The sequence below is a fragment of the Onychomys torridus genome, chromosome 1 (genome assembly GCF_903995425.1).
Source record: "Onychomys torridus chromosome 1, mOncTor1.1, whole genome shotgun sequence".
Lineage (NCBI taxonomy): Eukaryota > Metazoa > Chordata > Mammalia > Rodentia > Cricetidae > Onychomys > Onychomys torridus.
Genome location: NC_050443.1, coordinates 59,541,220 through 59,567,198, shown reverse-complemented (window position 1 = coordinate 59,567,198; position 25,979 = coordinate 59,541,220). Strand labels below are relative to the sequence as shown.

Below are 25,979 nucleotides of genomic sequence, written 5' to 3'. Positions count from 1 at the left end.
CTGGGCACGGATGGTCACGTTTGCGGAGTGTCACTCAGAGGAGACTGAGCTGAGCATGGATGGTCATAATTAGAGTGCGGTCCCTTCACATAACCCTTATTGTTTACCTTGGCTCTCCAATAATCTGGGATTCTGGAAGCAGCTATGGTACATGTATTTTTCTCTCTTAAAAATTAATATGTTAATTACATTAAAACAATGGTATAAGTACATGTACACAATGTACTTTAACCAGTATTTTCTAAAAAGAACTTGATAAATATCTCCCATAGATAGAAAATTCCTTTTTACTTATCATGCATTTTCCTTTCTTATTCTTTTTTTTGAGGCAGGGTCTGGTGTATCTCGGTTTGGCTTTGAGTCCACTCTGTGGCAGTGGATGACTTTGAACTCCTGATCCTCCTGCCTTTACCTCCCAAGTGCTGGGGGTACATTCCCGCTCTCTGTTTTGAGACATCTGAGAAGATTTCCTCCCAGCTCCCCACTGCTGTGAATCTTCACAGGGACTGAACTCGGGTCTCAGTCCGAGCTCTTTTCCAGGGCCTGACCCTGACCTGGTGGTGACGACCAGTTCTGACCATAGGCACGCTGGCTCCTGTTCTAAGGACATCTGTTCTGACGTCACCTCGTCACCCTGTCACTGCTGCTGAAGCTCCCAGGGAGGAAGTGTCACCCTCTGGTACTGGTGAGGAGGTGGAATGATAGGGACATGAGGCTGCTTGCTCAAACCCTCAGAGCTGAGAGTGCAGGACTCGGGGCATGCCAGTCATGGTGGTCCTCTTCTGTGATCCGAACTCTGGGGATATCATTGGCCAGTCAGCCTAGTTGACTCGCCTAATGGGTTCAGCCTGTCTGGGACTTGAACCCAGAGAGAACAGTACCTCACTAAGTCCCTGTGCAGTCCTTACTGACGGAGCCCGGAATCCTCCGATCTCTGGAACTGAGTAGGCCTCCAGGCAGTCTTTGTATCATTCCACACTGACCAAGGAGCCTTCATGTCCCAACCTGCTCTTCCTGCATCCCTGACATCTGCTAACTTCTGGTGACTGTATTGGTTCCTGTTTCCTGAGCCTTTTTTATTTATTTATTTATTTATTTAGGTTTTTCAAGACAGGGTTTCTCTGTAGCTTTGGAGGCTGTCCTGGAACTCACTTTGTAGACCAGGCTGGTCTTGAACTCACAGAGATCCGCCTGCCTCTGCCTCCTGAGTGCTGGGATTACAGGCATGCGCCACCATCGCCCGGCTCCTGAGCCTTTTAAAGAACCTCTGCCAAGGGAGAAAAATCTGTTAAATCATTGCTACTCTCTGTTTATTCCACAGTGCTGAGCATGTGGCTCAGCTGGTAGAGTGTTTACCTAACATGCACCAAGTCCTGGGTTTCATCTTCACGAAGCAGGTGTGGTCACGCAGGCTGTTATACTAGCACTCTGGAGGTGGAGGCAAGAGGATGAGAGAGAGGGGGTTTGGGGGGGGTGGGAGAGAGAGAGAGAGAGAGAGAGAGAGAGAGAGAGAGAGAGAGAGAGATGGGAGATAACTATTTCCAAAGGAACCGGGCTAAACACCTTACAACATTATATCCTGTAACCACATAATCCTTTTAATAACTCTGAGAGGTTGGCCCTACTATGGATTTTACAGAGACTCAAAGACCCAAGTAGGCAGATCTCTGTGAAGAGAGCTGAACTGGTTATTCTACATAGCAAGCTCCAGGCCAGCCAGAGCTGCTTAGTGAGATCCTGTCTCAAAACCAAACAACCAAACAGAAAATTCCCCAGGCACCCCACCAGATACGCACAGCTGGGGAGCTGCAGGCGGGAGAGACCAGATCAGCTGATGCATGCCTGGGGCTGGAGAGAGCGATCAGTTGATAAGGTGTTCGTTTTTTTAGTGGGTATGGGTCAGATGTCAACGGTGGACAGGTATGTGAATGTGGGGGCAGAGGTCAACCTTGGATGTTATTTTTCAGGACTTGTTTATCTTGCTTTTTGAAAGCAGGCCTTTTTCTGGGACCCAGAGCTTGCTGAATAGATCAGGGTGGCAGGGATCTGTGGCTCTCTGAGTCCCAGCAGCCGGCACCACCAGGCTTTTTATGTGGGTCTTGGAGATAGATGCTCATGCTTGCTCATGCATGCTCTTCACGCCCTGCCATTCCCTCAGCCCAGGGTGAGGGCTCACACTCGGCCATTTGACTGCCTCTGCTGGGATTGAAGACTTGCGCCACCACTTCCTGCCTAACCCTGACCCTTAGGTGTGTTTTGTTGATTCATTAAATCACAGGCTTTAGCTGCCTCCTTGAAATCACTGCTGTGACAGCAAGCAAAGTTTTGAAACATCTGCAGCGAGTGTAACGCTATGAAAGGTCAGTGATCACTAGCCACAGGTATGGCTAAGGACAAAGCAGTTGCTTGCCTCAGCTCACAGACGAAGCAACATAATTTCAGCAGGAGACTATGAAATGAAAAATGAAGTCGTTTCACCTCCCCCGACCCCCTACTCCCACCCCCACCCTCCGCTCAGGGACTCGCTGGTTTAAAACTCGTTCGTCACTTTAGAGGAACGTCAATTGTGTAAAGCTATGTAAAAACAGGAAGAAATAAAAATAATTAAGAATTTCTGGTTGGTTGTATTTGTGTGTGTCTCTAGAGCTGATAACAAACAAACAAAAGCCAGTTGGTATTTATTAAGTACATCTAGAAAAACGTGTAAGAATATCTCAACTGGAAAGCAAGAGGAAGCCAGACAGTGGACACTTGCAGTCCCAGAACTGAGTCAGGAGCTTAGCCAGGGCGACGAAGTAAGTTCCAAGCCAGCTTAGGCTGCATACAGGGTGAGGCCTCATCGTTTGCAAAATAACAACAACAACAATAATAGAGGGGAAAAAAAAAGGAAAGGAGAGAAAAGGAACAGAAAAGGAGAAAAGAGAAAGGGATGTAAGAGTGTCGGCCAAGGTAGAGTAGCCGCATCAGCCCCGACTCGGGAAAAAGACCCTTGGGACTGACAGTCCTCGGCGTGCTGGCCACCGCAGCGGCCGGAAGGTGGGGCTGCCTTTCCGCGAGGCCGGATTCCTTCCCCAATCAGCTGTGCGTGACCCTACTCTGTCTGACCATCGGATCCTTCCTTTCCTGGTACCCGGCTCTGGATTGAATGCCCAGGCTCTGCCTTTATTCACCCAGGCCGCATTTGCGCGCCCACTGGGAGCTGGGAGCAGAAACACCTAGAGTAACAGGCGCTGGACGCGGAGACTGGCAGATCCCGGAGGAGGATGCGGTGGGCTGTGCCCGGGGTGGGACCACTGCTCCCGGTGGGCACAATCAACCGGGCTCAACGACATCCTCGTCGCCGGGAACAGGAGGGCTGCACTTGGAGCGGGCCATCGCCCTCGGTAGGAGACGAATCTGGACTTCGGAAGAGAGGCACGTGCTAAGTCCCACTCTCTACCCGGACAGGCTTCTCCAACGCTGACACATTTTAGAAATCTGTGCCCGCCTTTTAAAAACGTGTCCCCCCATTTTAGGAGTGTGCGCCGCCCTCACAGTGGTTAGTTCAGACCCAGGGTCCCCAGTGTTTACAGTAGAAGTTAATCATCACCACAGTGCGTGCTTGGCTTCAGTTCCAGAGGGAATGATGGGGAAGATGGATGAGCAAAATAAACAAACACCCCTCGACCGCGGCAGGACTCGAACCTGCAATCTTCTGATCCGAAGTCAGACGCCTTATCCATTAGGCCACGCGGCCGCCGCCAGCCGGTTGCCTTTACTTTGCTTAAAGCGTCAAGGAGCCTGCGGGCTGGCTTCGGACCGATCCATCTTCCTCAGGCGGAGGGGGGGGGCTCGGAGAGACCACCCGGAAGTCCCTCTCCCACCCCCGCGGGCGGGCGGCTCCATTGGCGGCGCTCCTATTGGGCCCTCGGGGAGTCTCCCGCCCGCTTCGGGGTAGCCGCGGGACCCAGCTCGCGCACACGGGAAGTTGCGGCTGCGAGCGAGGCCACACGCCACCCGGAGGCTACGTGGGCCGCTCGGAGCGGACGCCGCGGCGTCACTAGGGCTGTGGGCTGCGGCAGGACGGGAAGCGCGGAGCAGACCGAGGTTTCCAGCGGGCTCGGCAGGGGGAGGCCGGGCGCGGCGGCGCGGCTGCTCCCTCTCCAGTTAGGGGGAACGCGGCGGCCCGGAGCAGGGCGGCGGTCGGTCCCAGGGCGCGCCGCGCTGGCGGCTGGCGGCGGCGGCTGCAACGACGACCCGGTGTCTGTCCCGGCGCGCGGGGGTGGCCGCCGATCAGGGCGCCCTGGGCCGGCCCGGGTGTGGGTGGGGACCTCGGGGCTGCGGCCACCTTCGCGGCGGGTTCGAAGCCCGGCGCTAGGCCCTCGGGCCGCCGGCGGTTTGCTCCTGGCAGCTGCTGGCTGCCGAGCGCCGTCTGGGGTTAGGGCCGCGCGGGGAGCGCGCTGCGCCCTCTGTCACTCAAACAGCATCGCCCCGTGACCCGGAGAGACCTTAACCCTGTTTTACAGAGGAAGAGGTTGGGGCCTAAGGAGCTGGCCCAAGGTCACGCAGTTTGCGAGCCAGAACTCTGGTCTGCGTCTCCCTAGTCCAGCATCTCCAGCGGCTTCTCTTAAGTTCACCCAGGAGCCTGTGTGGGTGGCTCTGCCCGCAGGAGGGGCAGTGCCAGTGCCTAAGGTGGTTGGAGGCATAGCAGAAAATGTACCTACACCCCTCTGGCCTTTTTGGCTCAGATGCTTGGCGCGCGCGCACGCACGCACGCAGCAAATGAAGCGATAAGCTGTTTGTACGAGACACGCCAACTTGGAATAACACTTTCTCATCTGTCCCCTTTAGGATTTGTGTGAGCAAGGCAGGCATGGTGAGAGCTATTTCACTGACAGGAACACAGAGAGGGGACGGGTCTCTCTCTGAGTCGTTCGGCCAGTAAAAAGCCGTCAAGCTGGAGCCCAAGGCCAGGTGCCCCGACTCACAGCGGGGGGCTCCCTGCACCCACCAGCATGAGCCGCCTGCTCTGGAAGAAGGTGGCCAGCAGCAGCAAGATCGGCTCCAGGCCAGTTCCAGCAACGGGACGCAGGGGGTCCAGCTCCGTCTTCGCCCCCGCCGCCCCCAACCCCGGCGACGGGCAGCCGCCGTCGCAAGTGCCCTCTTCGGAGGAGGGCGGGCAGCTGCGGCTCAACCCGCTGCACATCCAGATGCTGTCGAGAGGGCTGCACGAGCAAATCTTCGGGTGCGGAGAGGAGCCGCCCGACGCGGCCGCGGTGCATCGCAGCATCCAGCACCTGAAGAAGCACGGGCTCTGGGGGCAGCCGGCCACGCCCATGCCGGACGTGCAGATGCGCCTGCCCCGGCTCTTGGGGGGCAACCTGGACCAGCACTTCCGCCTCCTGGCCCAGAAGCAGAGCCTGCCTTACTTGGAGGCGGCCGCCTCGTTATTGGAGGCCCAATTGCCGCCCCAGCCCGGGAAGTGGGCCTGGGCGGAGGGCTGGACCCGGTACGGCCCCGAGGGGGAGGCCGAACCCGTGGCCATCCCCGAGGAGCGGGCCCTGGTGTTCGACGTGGAGGTCTGCCTGTCAGAGGGAATGTGCCCCACTTTGGCGCTGGCCATATCCCCCTCGGCCTGGTAAGTGGGGGTTAGGAACAGGGAACTACCATTTGTAGGGGGGCCCAGCTAAACGGTTTGATTCGGTGAACAGTTTCTGAGGTCCTGCTGTGTGCTCATGTAAGGACTGCTGGTGTGGTGAACTCAGCCCGCTTAATCCTGCTTTTGTGGGGCTCACTCTGGTGGAAAGACAGGCTCTAGATAGCACCCAAGCGAAAGTCAGGGGCCATGCAGAGAGTCAATGTTGTGCTTGAGACAGACTGAGAGGCTGCCTGTTTAAGATGACCACGAGTTTGCACCTCATCCCCTGGCCCCTAGGAGCTTCCGTGAGAAGTCAGTCTGAAAAAGTGTTTGGTTTTGGGACTGCCGATGGTTATTTTGGACAGGAAGGTGTTTTTGGTGGGATTGTCTATACTAGGCAGTTTAAAATGCCCAGCGACCCCAGTGTCTTCCATAAACGCCAGACCAAATCCTGTTCAGCCTTTCCAAGTGACCCTGGAGGTGGCCTAGTCTTGACCGCCCCCAGCTAAGAAATGTTACTTCCTTACAAGTTAGACATTTTGGTCCCAAACAGGTATATCCAGTCTCTCTCTTTCCTTTTGAAATAACTTTCTAAGTGCTACCCACGTTTCTTTCTCAGGCAATGATGGCAGTACTGTTTCTCCCTTTTCTTATTCTTCGTTCCAGGATTAAAATACTATTTACAACCTTAATGCTTTCAGGCATGGCCAGCAAAAAAAAGTTGGCAGTTTCTTTATTCCTATTGGAAGCCACATCTTTGTACAGAAAGCTGCGAAATGTTATATATGCAGTTGAAAATGGTGAAAGCATGGCTAAATAGCTAAGGTAGGCATTTCTGGCTGAAAGGAGCAACTCTAGATGACTCTGCACTGATTTAGCTGGAGTGTTCCGATAAGAACCACAGTGCCTGTGCCTTGACGGCCACCGGCTGAAGAGATAAAGTAGGCTTTGGTGGCTCCAAGGAAACCAGTGACAATGAGTCAGGCCCCCTTCTCTCCTCCCGCCTGCCTTCCTCACCTCACCGCGCTCTCTTTTCTTCCCCATTCTGTCTCCATTCTCATTCCATTTAGCCAGTGGTACCGGGGGCCGTCGCTTAGTCTGCCTGATGGCAGAAGCCAGGGCCCAGGCCTGAGTTTGGGCAAAGACCTTTCTCCTAGTTAGTCCTGACTAGCGTGCTTGTGGGTGTGCCTCGATTGCGGGCCCCAGGTAACCTGGCATGCCCTGTCACATGGTTGTATAACCCGACCAGTTCACGACCTGTAGGAGTTGGATGGGAGCGGGGACAGCTGAGTCTCCCGTGAGTCTGCCTAAAGGCTTTGGTAAGGGCTTTGGTCAGTCATCTGCCTGGGAGACATCACCCAGGCTCTTGGCGTCTGAGAGTTCCGAGGAGAACTCTGGTGTTGATCGCATAGGTTCCAGCTCACCCTAAGTTTGTCCCCTCCCCCCTTTTTTGGTAAATCACAAGTTTATAGTAAGATGGCTTCACGAACAGCTGCAGGCCTGTGTCTAGACACCAGTCTGGCTTTTGTTAACTGAAGTCCTTATCATCTTCCTAGCTTTGAGTATTTAGCGCTCTCGAGCCCTCACTTGACTGGCTGGGGTAGAAGAGGAAGCATTCCAGTTTGAGTGCCATATCCAGTCCCCCCATGGAGTGTGCAATTGGCCAGCTTTGCTTAAGCAGCTAGTTCTGCCGTTGGAACTTGAGGCAGGTCCTGCCTGTCTTCCCTAGAGGTTGCAGGGAGCGCCATCTGAGCGGTCTTGTCTGCTGGGTGGCCTCAGGCCTCTGGAATGGGGTGTGGCTTGCAGCTCTGTCAGTGGCCATCCTGCCCACTTTGCCCTGGGACCTTGAGCAGACTAACCTTTTCCCGAGTGAGTGTCAGGCCCCCTGCGACCAGCTCCCATTCTGTCTCCGCCACACCCACTCTGCACATGGACATACATTCTCTCATCATGGTGTGCTCTGTGGCATCTCACTGAGGGTGGTTGCTCCTGGAAGGTGCATGATTTATTTTTTTCCCTCGGACTCTTCAGATGATTCACCCTGTATGTGTATGCAGCATTGATCATTTTTTTTTCTTTTTTGCCATTTTCAATGAAAAAATTCTCCACTTTGGGTTGTATTACCAACTCTCTCCTTTATTAGTACTTGGAACACTAGCTGTTCTGTGCTTAAAGACACAAGGGGTTGGTCATATCCATAAAGGCCTCAGAGCTGGCTGCAGACTTGGCACCTGGCCTGCCCGCCTTCCTGCACATGGCACCCACTACCACAGCTTTTAGCTCCTTGTTAATCTGTGGGAGTTGGATAGTAAGGAAGCTTTACCATTTCTCTCCCCAGTGGTCCCCTGACGTGTATGAGTGCGTAGCAACCCCTGGGGACCTGGCATGCGGTGGGTGGTGTGGACCGGAAGTCCATTCCTTTACGGTAGCCCTGTCCCTTCTCATCTCCTTCAGGTATTCCTGGTGCAGCCGGCGGCTGGTGGAAGAGCGGTACTCTTGGACCAGCCAGCTATCGCCGGCTGACCTGATCCCCTTGGATGGCTCTGCTAATGCCGGCAGCTCCCCCCAGAAGGCTTGGCAGGAGCAGTTAGTGGTGGGGCACAATGTTTCCTTTGACCGAGCCCATATCAGGGAGCAGTACCTGATTCAGGTAAGGTTTGTGGGAATGGCGGGCTTTGGCACAATTTGGGCCAAGAGCTGGGTCTCTGGATCCTCTGGAAAAGCAATCAGTGCTCTTAACCCCCGAGCCATCTCTCCAGCCCCGGCATTGCTCTCTTGACCACTGTTTGCAGGGACTTACCTTCGCTGACCAGCTGTTGGATCTCCAGAACAGACTTGAGACAATTTAGTGTGGTGTTTGAAGGTGTTGAGGCAGATGACCCCCTCTTCCCTGAGTGTTGTGAGGAGTGCCGTCACAGCTGTGTTGGCATGGGACTGGGAGTTGTTCCAGAATCAGATGGCTCTTATCTTTTTTGTGTGGCATTTTAGAGCTTTTGAGGGCTCTAACTTATAGCCTGGGCCACATCCTGCCTCATGCATTGATGGGCAGTGTTGTCTCCTTAACACCTCTAAGCCTCAGTCTCTCTTTCTGTGAAGAGAGCTAACAGAAGCTCCCTCGATGTACTTTTAGGAGCTTTAGGAGCGTTTGAATAGCACATGTATCAAGGCAATCAGAACTGCTGGTGTATAGTAGCGATGGTTCTTAGATTGTAAAAACGGCTTTTTCTTTGAATCTTCCTAACAGGCTGAGGTGAAGGACAGGGCAAGGAAGTACTCCTGGCAGCGCCCTTAGCCTAGCATTTAGGGCACTAGGCATGGGTAGCCTTATTAACCTGTCAGGGACCACAGCTTGTGAGGGGCTAGCACCAGGCCCAGAGCTGGGGGTCTGGCCCATAGCTCTAAAGGTCTTCTTTAGCTCATCTGCCCAGAGTTGCCCAAGATGGTGCTGGAAGCTGAGCTAGGTCTGCACATTCAGGAATTGGGCAGGTCACTCACAGGTGCTGGGACAAGCATGGAACTTCAGTTTTGTGTTGGAGGCTGTGTGCCGGGGGTAGAGGGTATGTGAGGAGCTAATGTGGGGCTGGAGTCAACACCATGAGCAGGGGCAGGCTAGCCCCTCTGTTGCAGCCTCTCCTCTCCTGCCCTTCCTCCAGGGCTCCCGCATGCGCTTTCTGGACACTATGAGCATGCACATGGCCATCTCAGGGTTGAGCAGCTTCCAGCGCAGTCTGTGGATGGCAGCCAAGCAGGGCAAACGGAAGACTGGGCACCCCACCCATCGGGCTCAGAAGTCCCAGAGGAAAGCCAGTGGTCCAGAGGTGAGAGTGCACTTGGGATTGCACCAAAAGGGATGCTTAGGATCCTGTCAATGGGCTACTTGTTGGGCTTAAGACCAAGCTGACCTCCCTTTGGTTTCTCAGGTTTCATCTTGGGACTGGATGAGCATCAGCAGTGCTAATAATCTTGCAGACGTGCACAGCCTTTATGTGGGGGGGCCTCCCTTAGAGAAGGAGCCTCGAGAGCTGTTCGTCAAGGGCAGCATGAAAGATATCCGGGAGCACTTCCAGGTATGGTGTTGGTGCAGAGCTCAGATCCGTGGGCTCTGACTGACCTGCAGCTGGATTTGGGGAGGTACAGCTGTTGGATCTGTCCCTGAGACATGGTAGTGGTAGTAGGTGGCTGTCCCTGTCCACCCCACCCCGCGCCAACAAGTTCCTGTCACCTTGTGCTAGGATCTGATGCAGTACTGTGCCTGTGACGTGTGGGCCACCTATGAGGTTTTCCAGCAGCAGCTACCGCTCTTCTTGGAGAGGTGAGGGGAAGCCAAGTGGAACCCGGGGGATGGGTGGGTCCTGGGACCCAATCCCCTTGTAATCAGGTGGGGCTGATTCTTCCTCAGGCTGGTCACTTCGCTTCTGTAGGCTGAAAGAATGGAGCCCCTCTGTTCAGTGGAGGCCATGTGGGCCCTGGACTCTGGGTTTCTGGAGTCCCAGGGGCTCATCTCATGTGTGGTCCCAATTTCCTGTCTTTGTTTTTTTAGTGAGTCTGATGATAAGGTCAGTGATGATTGTTATGCACCGAAGGCTCAAAGCGTGGCTGCTGCATCTTCACTGACCTTAGACAAGTAACTTGGTTTCTGTGAGCCTCAGTGTTTTCATCAAGACATACACATGATCTACTTTCCTCCTGGTTGTGAGGTCCGTGGACAGTCAATGGCATGTGTGGGATTGTTAGCACAGTGCCTGATGCTGACCTGTCACTCGGTGGCCCTCATTCTCTCCGCCCCTATCATTTTCATATTACCCCTGAAGAGGGGATGTTATTTCCATGTTCCAGGTAAAGGAACGGAGGCCCAGAGAAGTCACGTGACCAGCGCAGGGCTGGTCAGCAGTAAAGCTGGGTTCAAGCCTGTCCCATTTTAGAGCTGTGCCACAAAGCTGGTTGGGTTGAGCTTGTCAAATTGTCTTAGGAATTGGGGCCAAGCCCTGTCTCCTGTGGTCATTTATGACAGCCCTTGGTGTCTGTCCCTAAGGTGCCCCCACCCAGTGACTCTGGCTGGCATGCTGGAGATGGGTGTCTCCTACCTGCCTGTCAACCAGAACTGGGAGCGTTACTTGGAAGAGACGCAGAGCACATACGAGGAGCTCCAGCGGGAGATGAAGAAGTCGCTGATGGATCTGGCTAATGATGCCTGCCAGTTGCTCTCAGGAGAGAGGTAGTCAGGTCCTGGGTCAAGGCAGGGGACAGGCAGGCAGGAGGCCTGGATATTAGCTCAGCCTTAACCCTTGCCTGGTGGACTGGCTCTGCAGGTACAAAGAAGACCCTTGGCTCTGGGACCTGGAGTGGGATTTGCAGGAATTTAAGCAGAAAAAGGCAAGGAAGGTGAAGAAGCCAGCCTCAGCCAACAAGTTGCCCATCGAGGGAGCTGGGCCCTTTGGGGAACCCACGGAGCAGGAAGGTGGGAAGCTTAGGTGGGAGATGGGACAGGGTGATCTCTGGGACAGTCCTAGGACTCAGGGGGCCCTGGGAAGGGGTTGCTGTAGTCTTCTAGACCTGTGAGTCCCGTCTGGTCTGGTCCTAACCTCCTGACCCTGGCACAGATCCTGGGCCACCCAGCGAGGAGGAGGAGCTTCAGCAAGATGTAGTAGCCCGCACCCGTTTACAGCAGCTGAAGAACACCATAGACTGCCTGCCTAAGCGACCCCAGCACCTTCCTGGACACCCTGGGTAAGACTGATTGTGTCTGGCATCCAGAACCTGCCTTGCATGCTCTCGCCACTCTTGGTCTGGGCCTCAGCACGGTCTTGGACCTCGGTTGGTGTACGTTCATTCCACTTTGCCTTTCTGCTCCGTTGTGTCTACCCTGACACATTCAGCACAGTGCACTGAGTGCCTGCTCTGTGTGCTGCCTCTGGCAGCTGCGGGGACACAGATGACAGTCATCTCCCTTCGAAGGGCAGCAGGGGTACAGACCGGCCAGGGCAGCTGACCTGTAGTAAGACTTAGAGCATATAGTTGCTGGGTGGTGGTGGCGCACGCCTTTAATCCCAGCACTCGGGAGGCAGAGGCAGGCGGGTCTCTGAGTTCAAGGCCAGCCTGGTCTACCAAGTGAGTTCCAGGACAGGCACAAAGCTACACAGAGAAACCCTGTCTCGAAAAACAAACAAACAAACAAAACAAAACAAAAAGAGCGTATAGTTTAGAGGCAGTTTCCTTGAGGCAGAGATGAGAAAAAAGGGCAGTCATAGTGAACAGTGGTGTGGCCTCATGGTACTTATGTGACCCTGGATGCAAATGCCTCACCTTGGTCTCAGACAGAGTTGAGTGTCTCCACAACAGCAGGGTTCTCGTGGGTAGGAAGGAAGATCCGTTTCTTCCTCTTAGAGGCTGCATGGGGGCTGGAAAGGAGCTTTGACATGTGGGGTTCACTTGAGATAACTTGAATAAGTCTAGGAGACACCAGATAGGTTCAAAACCTCCCAAAGGAGAGGACTGATAATTCTTGATCTGAGTTGTCAGAAAGCCTGGAGGCTTTGGAAGGTGGGTTGGGTACTTTATGGAAGAGAGACCCTTCCTTACTCCTTAGTGTGACACTTTTTTCCCCCTGTTGGGGCAATAGGTGGTACCGGAAGCTCTGCCCTCGGCTAGATGACCCAGCGTGGACTCCAGGCCCCAGCCTCCTCAGCCTGCAAATGCGGGTCACGCCTAAGCTCATGGCACTGACCTGGGATGGTTTTCCTCTACACTACTCAGACACTCATGGTTGGGGCTACCTGGTGCCTGGGCGGCGGGATAATCTGGCTGAGCTGCCAGCGAGCCCCACTGTAGAGTCAGCTGGGCTAGCCTGCCCCTACAGGTAAGAGTCACGTTCTGGCTCCAAGGAGGAAGGGACTGGATCCCTTCCTTTACTAGACTAAGCAAGGTCAGCTCGAGCTGTTAGTTCTTTCCCCGGGGGTTCTCCGACCCTCTGGACCTCAGAGCCTTGCTGTCCAGGGCCCAGCAGCATAGCTGCTTTCACAGTGGCAGAGAGGGAGGTCTTGGGTGTGGCCTGGGAAGAGGTAGGCTTGCTGCTTTTCTGAGTAGAATCTGAGTGCTCGTTATGTGCTAGACACTGATACCAAGCAGTGTGAATCTCACTTGGCATCTAAGCAGCTCCATGAGAAACAATTCTTACTTTTATTTATGTTTGTTTTTGAGACATGGTTTCACTCTGAAGCCTAGGCCAGCCTGGAATTCACCATGTAGCCTAGGCTGGCCTCAGTCTCAAGGCAATAATCTTGCCTCAGCTTTTCTTTTTTTCTTTTTAAATTATCATTACTATTTTTATTTTTACTTCTATAACCGTTTGTCTGCATATATGTGAACAACATGTATGCCTGATACATGGCAGAGGTCAGAAAAGGGTGTCACCCCACCATGTGGGTGCTAGGAACTGAACCCGTGTCCTCTGGAAGAGCAGCGGGTTAAGGGTGCTCTTAACCACTGAGCCAATTCTCTAGCCCCTTGCCTCAGCTTTTCAACTACTGGAATTATAGGTGTGAGTTACCACACCTGGCTTTATTTATTTATTTTTAATTTTAGGTTTTTTTCATTTTATGGTGCTAGAGATTGAACTCTGACCTCATGCGCAGGAGGCAAGTGTCTTACCAGGCCTGGTATCCACATTTATAATTGACAAGGATCTAGAGAGGCTGCTTGACCTGCTTGAGGCCACAAACCCTGAACTTTGGACAGGCAGGTGTTACGGAGAGGTCAAGGTATTTGAAGTGGCTGGTTCCACAGGACAGCTGGAGTCAGCTTATCAGGCTTTCAGATAGAAGGGACTGAGATGCCTTGCTCTGCTGAGCCCACACATGGTGAGCAGTGAACAGGAGCCAGCTCTGCAGGGCAGCCTCCAGTCTTGACTTCCCCTGCTGCTTTGCTTCCAGAACTCTCGAGCATAGAGCTTGGATTTCAGTCAGACCAGTTATCACACCCCAGCCCGTCACCAGTGTGCTAAGTCATTTGGGCTGGCCATTCTCTTGTTTAAAATCCAGGGAAATTGCTGTCACCTTCCTCAGAGCTGAACAAAGGGACCGAGCTACATGGCCTGAGCAGGTATCCAGTAATCCGCATTTATTTTCTCTGTCCAGGGCCATCGAGTCCTTGTACAAGCAGCACTGTCTTGAACAGGGGAAGCAGCAGTTGAAGACCCAGGAGACAGGGCTGGCTGAGGAGTTCTTAGTCACCGACAATAGTGCCATGTGGCAGACGGTGAGGGGGTGCTCTGAGCCTGAGCCTGTTGGGCGAGGGGTCTGTTTTCCTAGGAAAATGGGGCACCTTTGTGTGGGAGCCACTGGTTGCTCATCTTAGACTAGAGTGGAGGGAAGGGCTGGTAGATTCTGGTCTACAGCCGCCAGCCTCTCTCACCCCTGGTTCCTGGGCCCATTCAGGCAGAAGAGCTGGGCTGCTTAGATGTGGAGGCTGAGGCCAAGATGGAGAATTCATTGCTGGGTCACCCCTTAACTCTGGTGAGCAAGACACCTCCTTGGGTTCCCTGGGTGGGTAGTGGGTGGCTGGGACTCTTCCTCTTGCTCACGAAGTTCTTTCCCAGAGTTTACTAGGTCTTGGGGGTTTGGAGATGCTGCCCTTAGCCCCTCTGGTCCTGTAGCTGCAGGGAGACCGAGGAGGAAACCCATGACCTCATGCCTTCCTATCACTTTGCAGTTTGCTTGCTCAGTTTCAGGCCCTTTCCCATCCCCCTACCTCCTGGCCCTTGCTGAATGCAGGTGCTGGAGCAGGGCCTGATCTGGGTGTGTGGCCCCCACAGCCTGCTGCTTGTGACCCCAAAACCAGCCAGCCCACTTACCACCATGGCAACGGACCTTATAATGATGTGGATATCCCTGGTTGCTGGTTTTTCAAGCTGCCTCACAAGGTATGTGCTCTGGTTTGCGCCTGCCTCATGTTCTCACTGTGGTTGAGGCCCACAGTAGAATATAGTGGTTGCTCAGACCAGGAGACTGCTCTTTGTGAGATTGATGGGAATAGTGGGGCTGATCCCGATTTGGGGCGAGTTTCGTCTCCAGTGCTTTTGTGTTCTTTTGAAAATTGAGTGGCGAGAGGTCTCCTGGTAGGATTAATTGACATGGACATCATTGTATCTGTCATCTGGTAGCTTCTCTTGGCTGTTGATACTACCTTTGTCTGGTTATCGTTAGCATGTGTGGGTGTGCACTTATATATGTGCAAGATACCAGTGTAGGCATTGCCCACTCGCTGGAGTTGTAGGGTCTGCTGGGAGAAGGCCTGGTGTCGGTGTCGGTTCCCTGTCTGGTGGTCTGCCACCTGTCTCCAGCCCCTGCTGTCTTTGTCCTCTACAGGACGGTAACAACTACAATGTGGGAAGTCCCTTTGCCAAAGACTTCCTGCCCAAGATGGAGGATGGCACCCTGCAGGCTGGCCCAGGAGGTGCCAGTGGACCCCGTGCCCTGGAAATAAATAAAATGATTTCTTTTTGGAGGAATGCTCATAAACGTATCAGGTGGGCCAAAGTAGGGTAGCAGGAGGCCTGTCTGTATGGCTGGTCAGGTGTCCGCAGCCCCAAGCCTCCTTTCCTCCTATTCTGCTCTGGTGTTCCTGACCTTGCCTGGGCTACTCCAGAGGGGCAGCCTAGCTCTAGTTTGGAGGCTTAGCTGTTTGTCCGGGTGACATGGATCTTGGATCCATGGAGCAGGATGTTTCTCCTGCTCCAACTTCAGTTTCTTTGTTTAGGTAGAGTGGCATGGTAGGACTTTGGCTCGTCCCAACTCCCACGAAATCCCTTAACTTAACTGCTGGAGCCATGGGTTGTCGATAAAGGCCTTGGAGGGCTGGTTATCTGTAATCTGTATTAGGGATTGAGAGCGGAATCCTTCTGCAGCGGCAAATGAATTCATCCCAAAGGTCGTTTCCAGATGGTTGTGGTCACAGCCCTTTGTGAGGGGGTTGGTAGTCTGCCCTGATGGCAGAGAGGCAGTGGTATCAGGGAGAGAGTCAGAAGCTGCCTTGGAAGCCTGACCACTTCCTAGATTCTTCTGTGAGGCCCAGAGCCTCCTGTGGGTCCAGGCTTTGGCTGAGCCAGAGCCCACCTGAGGAAGTGTCGTGAGAAGGGAGCTGATGCCAGGCCTCTGGGGCCGCGGTCCTGGAGGTAGCCAGGGACACATGCTAGTAACAGCACTCGGAGGTGGGTCCTGCCTGTGTGGCTCCGCTGACCTTCAGCCTTCTTGTCCTACAGCTCCCAGATGGTGGTGTGGCTCCCCAGGTCAGCCCTGCCGCGTGCCGTGACCAGGTACATACAGCCTGCTGAGTGCTTGTGGGGAGAGAGCTGAGTGGCGTGGGTCTTAGGGCCAGGGCACACTGCTGACCCTTGTGCGTCTCCATCCCAGGCACCCTACCTTCGATGAAGAAGGCCGCTATGGCGCCATCCTGCCCCAGGTGGTGACTGCGGGCACCATCACTCGCCGAGCGGTGGAGCCCACGTGGCTTACTGCCAGCAATGCCCGGGTATGTGTCCTCTCTGTCCCTGGCTCTGTTCCCTCTCTCAGGTCTAGAAAGGGACATGGGGAGGAAACCAAGTCTTGGTTGCATGGGGCTCTGGTTTAAATCTGACTTCATGTCATTCATTCCCTTTGGCAAATGTGCTTCAGGTGCCTGCTGCTGGCCAGACAGTGCCAGGCATAGTGGCCACAGCTATCATGGAATTTAGATGAGCCAAGTTGGGGTGCTGGCATACAGCTTCGTAGGGTTTCTTCATCTGTGTAGCCTGCTGCTGGCAGGGGGCCATCTCTGCACAAAGTCTGGAATAGTGCTGTGTGGCATTCTCCAGTCTTCCCCCAGGAAAGAGCCAGTACTTGGTCAGCCCTGGGCCTAGGAAGCCAGGGTCACAGTTACCTGGGGCTTCTAGGTGGGCCTGACCCCACTCTTCCTGCAGCCTGACCGAGTAGGCAGTGAATTGAAAGCCATGGTTCAGGCTCCACCTGGCTATGTCCTCGTGGGTGCTGATGTGGACTCACAGGAACTGTGGATCGCAGCTGTACTTGGAGATGCTCACTTTGCAGGGATGCATGGTAAGCAGGGCCTGTGGCTTGGGCAGGGGTGAGGTGGCAGGGCCACACATTGCTGAACTGCTCCTCCTTCTCTGTTCTCCAGGCTGCACAGCCTTTGGCTGGATGACTCTGCAGGGCAGGAAGAGCAGGGGCACTGATCTACACAGTAAGACAGCCACCACCGTAGGCATCAGCCGAGAGCATGCCAAAGTCTTCAACTACGGCCGGATCTATGGGGCGGGGCAGTCCTTTGCCGAGCGCCTGCTGATGCAGTTCAACCACAGGCTCACAAGACAGGAGGCAGCTGAGAAGGCCCAGCAGATGTACGCTGTCACAAAGGGCCTCCGCAGGTGAGGGCCCCTTTCCCACCACGTTAGCACCCGGGCCCGGAGGCCTGCTTTACAGCTCCTCCTCTCCATCTCTTGCCCATCGCTTGAGCGCTCTCCCTGTAAACCTAGCTGCAGGATGCTTTACCGTTGACGTTGTCACGTTGTCTTTATAGCGTTCAAAGCTGTACTTAGAGATATTGTCATCAAGTGGCCATCCATAGCTACAATTAGGTCACATCCACAGCAGCTTAGGATTCTGTCTTAGGGTTTCTGTTGCTGCGATGAAACACCAGGACCAGAAAGTGAGTTGGGGAGGAAAGGGTTTATTTGGCTTACACTTCCACATTGCTGTTCATCACTGAAGGAAATCAGGACAGGAACTCAAACAGAGCAGGAACCTGGAGGCAGGAGCTGATGCAGAGGCCATGGAGGCATGCTGCTTATTGGCTTCTTTCCCACGGCTTGCTCAGCCTTCTTTCTTACAGAACCCTGGACTATTAGCCCAGGGTGGCACCACCCACCATGGCCTGGGCCCTCCATCAATCACTAATTGAGAAAATGCCTTCCAGCTGGATCTCATGGAGGCATTTCCTCAACTGAGACTCCTTCCTCTCTGATGACTGTAGCTTCTGTCACGTTGGCACACAAACCAGCTAGGACAGGGTCCTGTGCTCAGAGCTGTAGGAACAAGAGTGAGCAGATAGAGAAGGTAGGAGCTGAGGGAATAGAAGTGTGCAAAGCCAGAGTGCAGGCTAGTCCCGACAGGAGAAAGCCTTCCAGTTTACTCAGACAGACCTGTTTCTTCCAGCAATGCTACATGCTGTGTGTGTAGGCCCTTCATGGCCTTCTGGTAGGCTCAGGTGCAGAGGGGAGCAGTGTCCCATTTAGATGGCTTAACTGGAAACTGTCTTCGGAGTAGGTTTTCTAGATAGCTTATTAACTGTGGAAACTGTCTTCGGAGTAGGTTTTCTAGATAGCTTATTAACTGTGGAAATTGTCTTTGGAGTAGGTTTCTATTTCTATGATTAACACAAAAGCAATTTGGGGAGGAATGGGTTTTTTCATCTTACAACTCAGCTCCCAGGTTCCACTCCATCACTGAGGGAAACTGAGGCAGGAACTGAAGTGCAGAGGCCTTGGAGGAATACTCTTTACTGACTCTGGGATTACCTGCCTGGGGTGGGCCTCCCACAGTGGCCTGTATCCCCCACAATTCATTAATAAAAAAAAAAGGACAGTGATGACTGGAGGTTGGCCCTTAGTCGGAGACGTGAAGACATCATAAGAACTGCAGCCCGAAATTGTGGGGAAGCCCTGATGCTCCTTCCTTCCGAAAGGTGGCATGGTTCTGCAACCCTTAGCAGCCTGGGGCAGTAGGAGTTAAGAAGATGGACTTGGCTGGCTTGTTTTTGGCTTCTCCGGTTCCTTCTCCCCCTTTGGGGTTCCTGTACCTTCACTTCTCACTGTCTCCTGAACTAACAGAAGGCTGTTGTCGGTCACTGGGCAGTTCATGTCAAGCAAGCACTGTGACAGTATGACCAGGAGGCTGGTGTTGGAGTTTGCCCTTTATTGGGCTGACATGATACAGCCCAGACCTTTGGGAACACAAAAGCCTATGTTATGCCCCTTCCCAGCTGCAGACCCCAGCAAGCCATTCAGCCTCTTTGGGCCCATTTTCCCTGCTGAAGTTAGTCTTAGGGGAGAAGCATGACCAGGGGCTGTTAGGGACTTGAGTGAGGGTGTGCCACAGAGGTGGCCATTGAATGGGAATGATATGGAACTACTACCCACAGGTATCGGCTCTCAGATGAGGGTGAATGGCTGGTCAAACAGTTGGACCTCCCTGTGGACAGGACAGAGGATGGCCGGGTTTCCCTACAGGATCTTCGAAAGATCCGGAGAGAAGCTTCAAGGAAGTGAGAATCTTCTGTGTTCAAGATGCAGGGAGTGGTGTGGGCTGGTCCCCAAAGGCTGACACACTTCAGATTTTAGCACTGAGACGCTAACAAAGCCTGACCTCATGGTGTCTGTCCTAGGTCACGCTGGAAGAAGTGGGAGGTGGCTGCTGACCGGTCCTGGACAGGGGGCACAGAGTCAGAAATGTTTAACAAGCTGGAGAGCATTGCCATGTCTGACACACCACGCACCCCAGTGCTGGGCTGCTGCATCAGCAGAGCCCTGGAACCCTCTGTTGTCCAGGGAGAGGTGAGCGATCTCGCCATCCTTAGAGCATGGAGAGAAGGGGCAGAGGGAAGGCAAGGTCCCTGGCCTAGAGCAAACTGATGTCTGCCTGTCTGCCTTAGTTTATGACCAGTCGTGTGAACTGGGTGGTACAGAGCTCTGCCGTGGACTACTTACACCTCATGCTTGTGGCCATGAAGTGGCTGTTTGAGGAATTTGCCATTGATGGACGCTTCTGCATTAGCATCCACGATGAGGTTCGCTACCTGGTGCGGGAGGAGGACCGTTACCGCGCTGCCCTGGCACTGCAGATCACCAACCTCCTGACCAGGTGTGTGGGGCTCGGGGCCCCGAGCAGGTCTGAGTTGTCACCTTCCCTTCCTTATTTCTAAAGTTTGTGGAACTCCTAAAAGGACCTCAACTTTTCAAAAGGATTTGTTAGGTCTGAAAGTGGCATGTGTCAGTAACTAAACCATTCAGGTGGTGGCAAGGTCAAGGGAGTTGTTATTGCTCCCCTAGTAATATGCCTGGAATCAATGACAGAAAACATTTCAACTCAGAAAAGTGAGATGCTCATCTTTTTCTTGCCTGAATATTTAGTGCCTAAGGTGTTATTCTACTAACAGGAAACCTCTTTAATGAGGGAACTCAAATACACCTTCGAAAACATATGTTTTATGTATTATTGAGTTGTATTTTCTTTGTTTTGTCTTTTTGAGACAGGGTCTTTATGTAGACCTTGCTGGCCTGGAACTCTAATATAGACCAGGCTGGCCTGGAACTCAGATCTGCCTGCCTCTGCCTCCCAAGTGGTGGGATTAAAGGTGTGCGCCACCATGCCTGTTGAATTTTATTTTCTTATACTAAAAATCCTAGTTCATGTGGAGGAGTTAAATACTACTATTTCATATTGATCTACCACTCAGAACCAATCTGGCAACGTTGATCTATCTTGAGAAATGGGTAAATAACAAATTTACAGTCCAGCATTGTTCCCCATGCTCTCTTCTGGGCCTGGGGGTGGTGCTTATGTTTTAAAGTCAGCATTTATCTCTCATATGTGGGTCCAGCAATTGAAGTCCGTTTTCTCTCTTTCTTTTTTTTTTTTAAAGATTTATTTTTTATTATTATTATGTGTACAGAAGAGGGCACCAGATCTCATTACAGGTGGTTGTGAGCCACCATGTGGTTGCTGGGAATTGAACTCAGGACCTCTGGAAGAGCAGTTGGTGCTCTTAACCTCTGAGCCATCTCTCCAGCCCTGAAATCCGTTTTCATTACCAAATGTGTTGAGTCCCTGATTTTTTCAATATCAGTCTCAGAGGTACGAAGCTGATCAGGTAAGGAGGTAGTAAGCCTGCCTCCACTCTCATGATTATGCTAAATGTGGGTGACTGAAACCAGAGAAACCCTGCTCTGTGGGAGCTCTGGGTATGCCTCCTGGAGCCAGGAGCCTCTATCCACAGCAGGGCATGGCTGTGAGCAGACTGGGTCTCTTTCAGGTGCATGTTCGCCTACAAGCTGGGTCTGAAGGATCTGCCCCAGTCAGTGGCCTTCTTCAGTGCAGTAGACATTGACCAGTGCCTCAGGAAGGAAGTGACCATGGACTGTAAAACTCCTTCGAACCCAACTGGGATGGAAAGGAGATATGGGATTCCCCAGGGTGAGCATAATCTTTGTTCCTTATATATAAAGAATGGGAGGTAGGTGGCTTAGAGCTTTGGGGCCCTGGGAAAGAAATCCACTTTTAACGTGTGCCATATTCTAAAGTGGATGTGATATTCAAATCACAAAGGGAACTGTTGCAGAAAGTGGTTCATAGTAAATGAAGATGCTAGAATTCCAAATATTCCATCTATAATGACCCATTTTCAAAACTACACCAGAAAACTTTAAAGATTTATTATATAAGTCAAAGTGCATTCTGAGATAGAAAAAATATATCTGCTGAAAATGCCAGAGTGAGTCAGAAAACTGAGGACAAACTGCCATTTGTGGCGGTTATTCTCGATGGCCCCACCCACCGTCTTTTTGACGCTAATGTTCATATTCTCATTTCGGAGCTCAGTCAGTCCTTCTGGAGGCATCCTAACCAGTTCCCACTGTCTTGCAGGTGAAGCACTGGACATTTACCAGATCATTGAACTCACCAAAGGCTCCTTGGAGAAACGAAGCCAGCCTGGACCCTAGCTCCATCTGGAGACTCTGTATTTGCTCCTGTGGAGCTTTGTCGGAGTGGTGCAGGTTCCTAAACTCAGGCTTTCAGATGTGCTTTTTGAACAAGGGTGTGCCTAGGCAGCCATTTTTCTGTAGCAGGACCTGCCCAGAAGACTCCTTCTACTGAAGGCACAGTTCGGTGGGTTCAGACCAGGACGCCAGCATCAGTGCAGGCTGTATGACAAGGGGTACTGTTGGGCACAGATGAAGCAACTACCCCAAAGGTCACATTAACTCAGGCATATCTTCCTCTTCTTCTTGGCTGGTTCTCTGTCCTGCTCCATGTGTGCTGGTGCAGTGCCCTAGAGGGAGAATAGAGCGCTAAGGTGATGGGAATAAAGACCAAAATAAACACCAAACAAAATTGTCCTGGTCTGCTTTTCCTCCCGCCTCCCACGTGGATGTTTAGAGCCCTCCACCCTGAATGTAAGAGGCCACGACTCCAGCATCAGTGTTCCATAGGACCTTTCCAAGGAGACAGGAGTTGGATGATCTAAAGAATTCAGCATCGAATTTTCCAGAAGTCCAGGTTATTTTACATAAACTTCCAATTTTGAATGGGTCTGGGCTACTGATGTTACTTCTAGGTTCCAAAAGGCAAGGAAACTGGGTTCAGATAATGAAATGGAGAATCTCACCTAAGATTCAGGATGGGTCTACCTTGAGGGAGTGTAAAAACCAGCCAGAATGCTGTAGAAACAGGACCGTAGGAGAGGGCAGCTTTTGTCTGCCACTTTCCTAGACACATGTACCAAATATACGCAAGTAGGCACCAACCTCTTCATTTTCATCTTCCCCATCTTCTCGAAGAACCATGTCTAGGATGTTGCCTTTGATCTTGAAGTCCCGAGAAGTACTTAGCTTCATGTGCTGCATCAGGTTTACCTGGGACAGACAGGCTTATAAACTCGGGCACTTACTCGGGGACAGTGACACACTTGAGTCCATGGGGCCAGAAATGGCAACCTCTGCTGTGCTGCCTGCCTTGGCTTGCCAGACCCATCAACAGGAGAGGGGAGTGGTACTGTTTTTACCTTGGACTTCTTAGATAGCTGGATTAGAAACTTTTCATACTGTTCAATGGCAAAGACGAGGTTAGGAATTGGCTTGGTTTCACGAAGAACTTTGGCCTAAGGGCAAAAGGATGTTAAGACTTCTATTTCAAGTTCAATAGCTTCTGAAGTTTTCCTGTAGTGTCTTAAAGAAGAAACCCACTTTGGCACTTGCTCTTGTTTCTTTCTGATTGGTGAATGTACTTGCTCTGCTGGGATTATTCCCTCAGATGAGGAGCCTCCTGAATTCTGGGGATTACAGGCATGTACCACGGGTCCTGCTGACACCATCCCACTTTTAACATCCCACGAAGACAGCTTTCTAGCTGCACATTGAGACCTTCTGCCTAGTGTTTTCCTGTGTGATACACACTGTAACTTACTTAGCTGGTCCTTTTGACATTAGGTATTTCCCTTTATGAACAGTGGTGAGGACAAGCCTGTACCTGGGCCTTTCTGTGACTTAAAAGGAATTGTTACAGCGGTATTTCCTAAAATATGGTAGCTTTACTGCATTCACCAATTCTTAATGTTTTATTTTTTGGTTTTGGTTTTTCAAAACAGGGTTTCTCTGTGTAGCCCTCCCTGGCTGTCCTCGAACTCGAGATCTGGCAGCAGCAGCACCACCACCACCTGGCTAATTCTTAGATCCTCTACAGAACACCTTTTACATTCTTGCTTTTCCTAAAAACAATTTTAATGTCCAAGAACTAAGGCCTCCTGGCTCTGAACAGCCAGCTTAGCAGCTTACCATGCTGGTGCCCACTCCAGCCTTCTCCTTCTCGGTGCACTTTGGGTTGTTACTCCTCTTATTCTAAAGAAACAGAAACACTGTCTCAGTCCTCAAGATTCCTCTGTGGACTGCAAGCTATTGGGGAAGCAGAAACACAGATGCAGCATAGCCCTTGGATGCCTGCCTCTGGGGTATGCTCTTGGAGGTACCATATAGAATTTGCGGGCAGGATAACCACTATAGTATTAAGCTAATTACACACAGATAAACAGTTAAATGGATACTGTCAGGGTGGTAGCAAGAACAGGCATTTTCCTGCTGGGTGGCTGACTAAAAGGCTATGCAGATACAGTCAGTCTTCTTAGATGTAATCTTATACACAATATAATTAGCATGCTTGGGAAGTGTGTAAAGGGTCACAGGGATACTTCCTGAGTTGAAGATTAGTGTGTAAGGCTCCTGGACAGAAAGAAGGGATCTGGTAGTGATGCACATCATAAGGCAGAGGCAGGTGGATCTTGAATTTGAGGCCAGTCTTCCAGGACAGTCAGATCTACATAGTAAAACCCTTCCCGAAACTATAGTCAACAACAAAATACTAACAGGACAAAAGAAAATCAAGACCTAAGTGGGGGGGTGGGGAGGAGATGGAAAAACCACCCAGTGTGAGTGAAACAGGAAGCCTTCATCTCAGAAGGAGGCCTTGCCTCCCAGCAAAGGAGCAGGAGCAGGAAGAGGGCCCTAAAGGCACAGGAAATTAGAAATGAGCAGTGGGTAGAGCCTCACTCTGATCTGAAAGATTTCTGAGGCACTGGAATGAGGAAGTTGAAATCCTGGAAAAGGGTCAAGTAGATAAGGAACGCGGTCATGGATAGACTGAGCACATGGGAAGGGAGCCCTCTTCTCAGGCTTGTCGGCAGGGCGGCACTCCGTTGAGACTAAACCCTGTGCGCTGTCTAGAACTACCGACTGACCCAGACTTACAGCCAGGACAAAGAACAAATCGGGCAGGCGCATCCCTAGGTGCGCGAGGTTCTGAGCAGAATGCTAGGGGTTTGCCACGCTGCTTTTCACTGCTCCCCTCCCCATCAAGGTCTAAGGCAGTGAGTGTACATGAAATGCACCTTGTATAAATGTAGGAAAGTGTCAGAAGGTCCCTAGGTCAACCAATAGCAAATGATTCTAGTGCAGAGGGCTGACAAACCATGGGACAGATCTAGTCCACTACCTGTGTGGATAACATTTAAAAAGGGAACATAGCCATATACATTTATTTATGCACTCTAGCTGTTTATACAACAGACGAGCTGCGTGGGCATGACAGGGCTCACACAGCCTATAACATTCACTAGATGGTCCTGTACTATGGAAATTTTGCTGCCCCCATTGTGGAATCACACTAGCTGGGGCCAAGTCTCCCTCTGGCTTTTACAAGCTATTCTCAACCATTCAATCAACCCCCCAGTATAAAGTATATTGAAGACAAAAGCTGATGTATAAGAATGGTAACGGGTGATGGCTATGTGGCAGCTATCCTAATAAAAATAAGGCTTGGGTTACAGGAAAGGAGGTAGATAAAGGGACTGACAACAGTATTTGAAGCTCTAGCTATTCTGCCCAGTAATGGTACTTACAGATGTTTGGGTAGGTTTGAAAAGCACTGCTGAACTCTTCTTTAAAATGCTAGTAAACCACCATGACTCCTAAGACAGGGAACATGGAAGTAGTTTGCCTAGGATCTCCTTTTAGAGGCTGTCTCAGTCTCATGAAATCTGTGTGGCTATATAAACATTAAGAATGGGGTTGGGGATTTAGCTCAGTGGTAGAGCGCTGGGTTCAGTCCTCAGCTCAAACAAAAACAAAAACAAAACACATTCAGAATGATATACAAGGCATGGTGGTGCACGCCTTTAATCTCAGCACTCGGGAGGCAGAGGCAGGCGGATCTCTGAGTTCGAGGCCAGCCTGGACTACAGACTGAGTTCCAGGACAGCCAGAGCTACACAGAGAAGCCCTCTCTCAAAAAACAAGCAATAAAAAAGCTGGGCATGGTAGCTTTAACCCCAACACTGGGGAGGCAGAGGTAGGAGGAGCTGTTATGAGTTCAAAACCTCATCTAGCCAGGCTAGCTAGGGCTGCAAAGTGAGACCCTGCCCCAAAAGAGGGAGACAACGAAGCTGGGTATGACAGCATGCTTATAATCCCAGAACTTAAGCTGAGGCAAGTGGATGTCAAGTTCAAGGCTAGCCTGTACTATACTCAAGGACTGTCTCAAAAGCAAAACTGAAAAGATGGGGGAATTCAAAACCTCTGTTTAGGAATGGATGGATATATCCTACAGAGATAGAACAGATTTGAAAGAATGGCATCCACATGAAAATATACCAAGTTTGAAGCTAGAGAGGGCGTGCCTGCAAGCATTTCAGAGAGGGAAAGATCAGGAGTAAACAGCTTGCCCAGAGCAGGGAAGCTGGTGTGACAGTGCCCTCCTGTGATTCCTGGGCAAATAGAAGCAAGAAGGTGAGGAGTTCAAAGGCAGACTTGTAGTCACCCAGAATGGACCCAGGCTGCCTTTGGTCCATTCCACACAAGCATAGCAAATGCTTCCTATCTCTAAAGGTGGTCCCCTTGGTATATCAAGATCTGTAAAGCAATCTGATCTTGCTTTGTTCCGATGGGCACCTCTGACTGACATGTGGGAGAGGCTGCGTACACTCAGCCCAGGTGGCCAAGCAGCTCCTGGGACAAAGCAATGTAGCTCTTTTTCTTTTTTAAGGATTTATT

General features: G+C 51.8%; 2 protein-coding genes and 1 non-coding gene across 4 annotated transcripts in view; 1 reads left to right on the top strand and 2 right to left on the bottom strand.

Moving 5' to 3' along the window:
- Window positions 1–3,663: 3,663 nt before the first annotated feature.
- On the bottom strand, window positions 3,664–3,736 carry Trnar-ucg. The gene has a single exon. It is a non-coding gene; the product is annotated as a tRNA-Arg (tRNA).
- A 149-nt stretch (window positions 3,737–3,885) lies between these two features.
- On the top strand, window positions 3,886–21,457 carry Polg (DNA polymerase gamma, catalytic subunit). The gene is made up of 23 exons (XM_036186694.1): window positions 3,886–4,086; window positions 4,831–5,617; window positions 8,072–8,267; window positions 9,271–9,435; window positions 9,538–9,684; window positions 9,850–9,929; window positions 10,650–10,832; window positions 10,927–11,075; window positions 11,218–11,344; window positions 12,237–12,473; window positions 13,750–13,870; window positions 14,050–14,127; window positions 14,427–14,534; window positions 14,980–15,140; window positions 15,873–15,926; window positions 16,024–16,141; window positions 16,569–16,704; window positions 16,787–17,033; window positions 18,806–18,928; window positions 19,049–19,217; window positions 19,316–19,524; window positions 20,696–20,856; window positions 21,307–21,457. The coding sequence occupies exons 2-23, from the start codon at window positions 4,995–4,997 to the stop codon at window positions 21,381–21,383; spliced, it is 3,669 nt and encodes a 1,222-aa protein (XP_036042587.1). The 5' UTR covers window positions 3,886–4,086; window positions 4,831–4,994; the 3' UTR covers window positions 21,384–21,457.
- The window catches only part of Fanci (FA complementation group I), a 55,610-nt gene continuing 50,747 nt past the window's right edge, over window positions 21,117–25,979 (bottom strand). For both annotated transcript variants that reach the window (XM_036186687.1, XM_036186688.1), the window contains 4 exons: window positions 23,214–23,276; window positions 22,445–22,540; window positions 22,188–22,295; window positions 21,117–21,712 (listed from right to left, as the gene is read on the bottom strand). In XM_036186687.1, coding sequence (XP_036042580.1) covers window positions 21,641–21,712; window positions 22,188–22,295; window positions 22,445–22,540; window positions 23,214–23,276 — 339 coding nt within the window. In that variant the 3' untranslated portion in view covers window positions 21,117–21,640. The remainder of the gene's footprint in view (window positions 21,713–22,187; window positions 22,296–22,444; window positions 22,541–23,213; window positions 23,277–25,979) is intronic.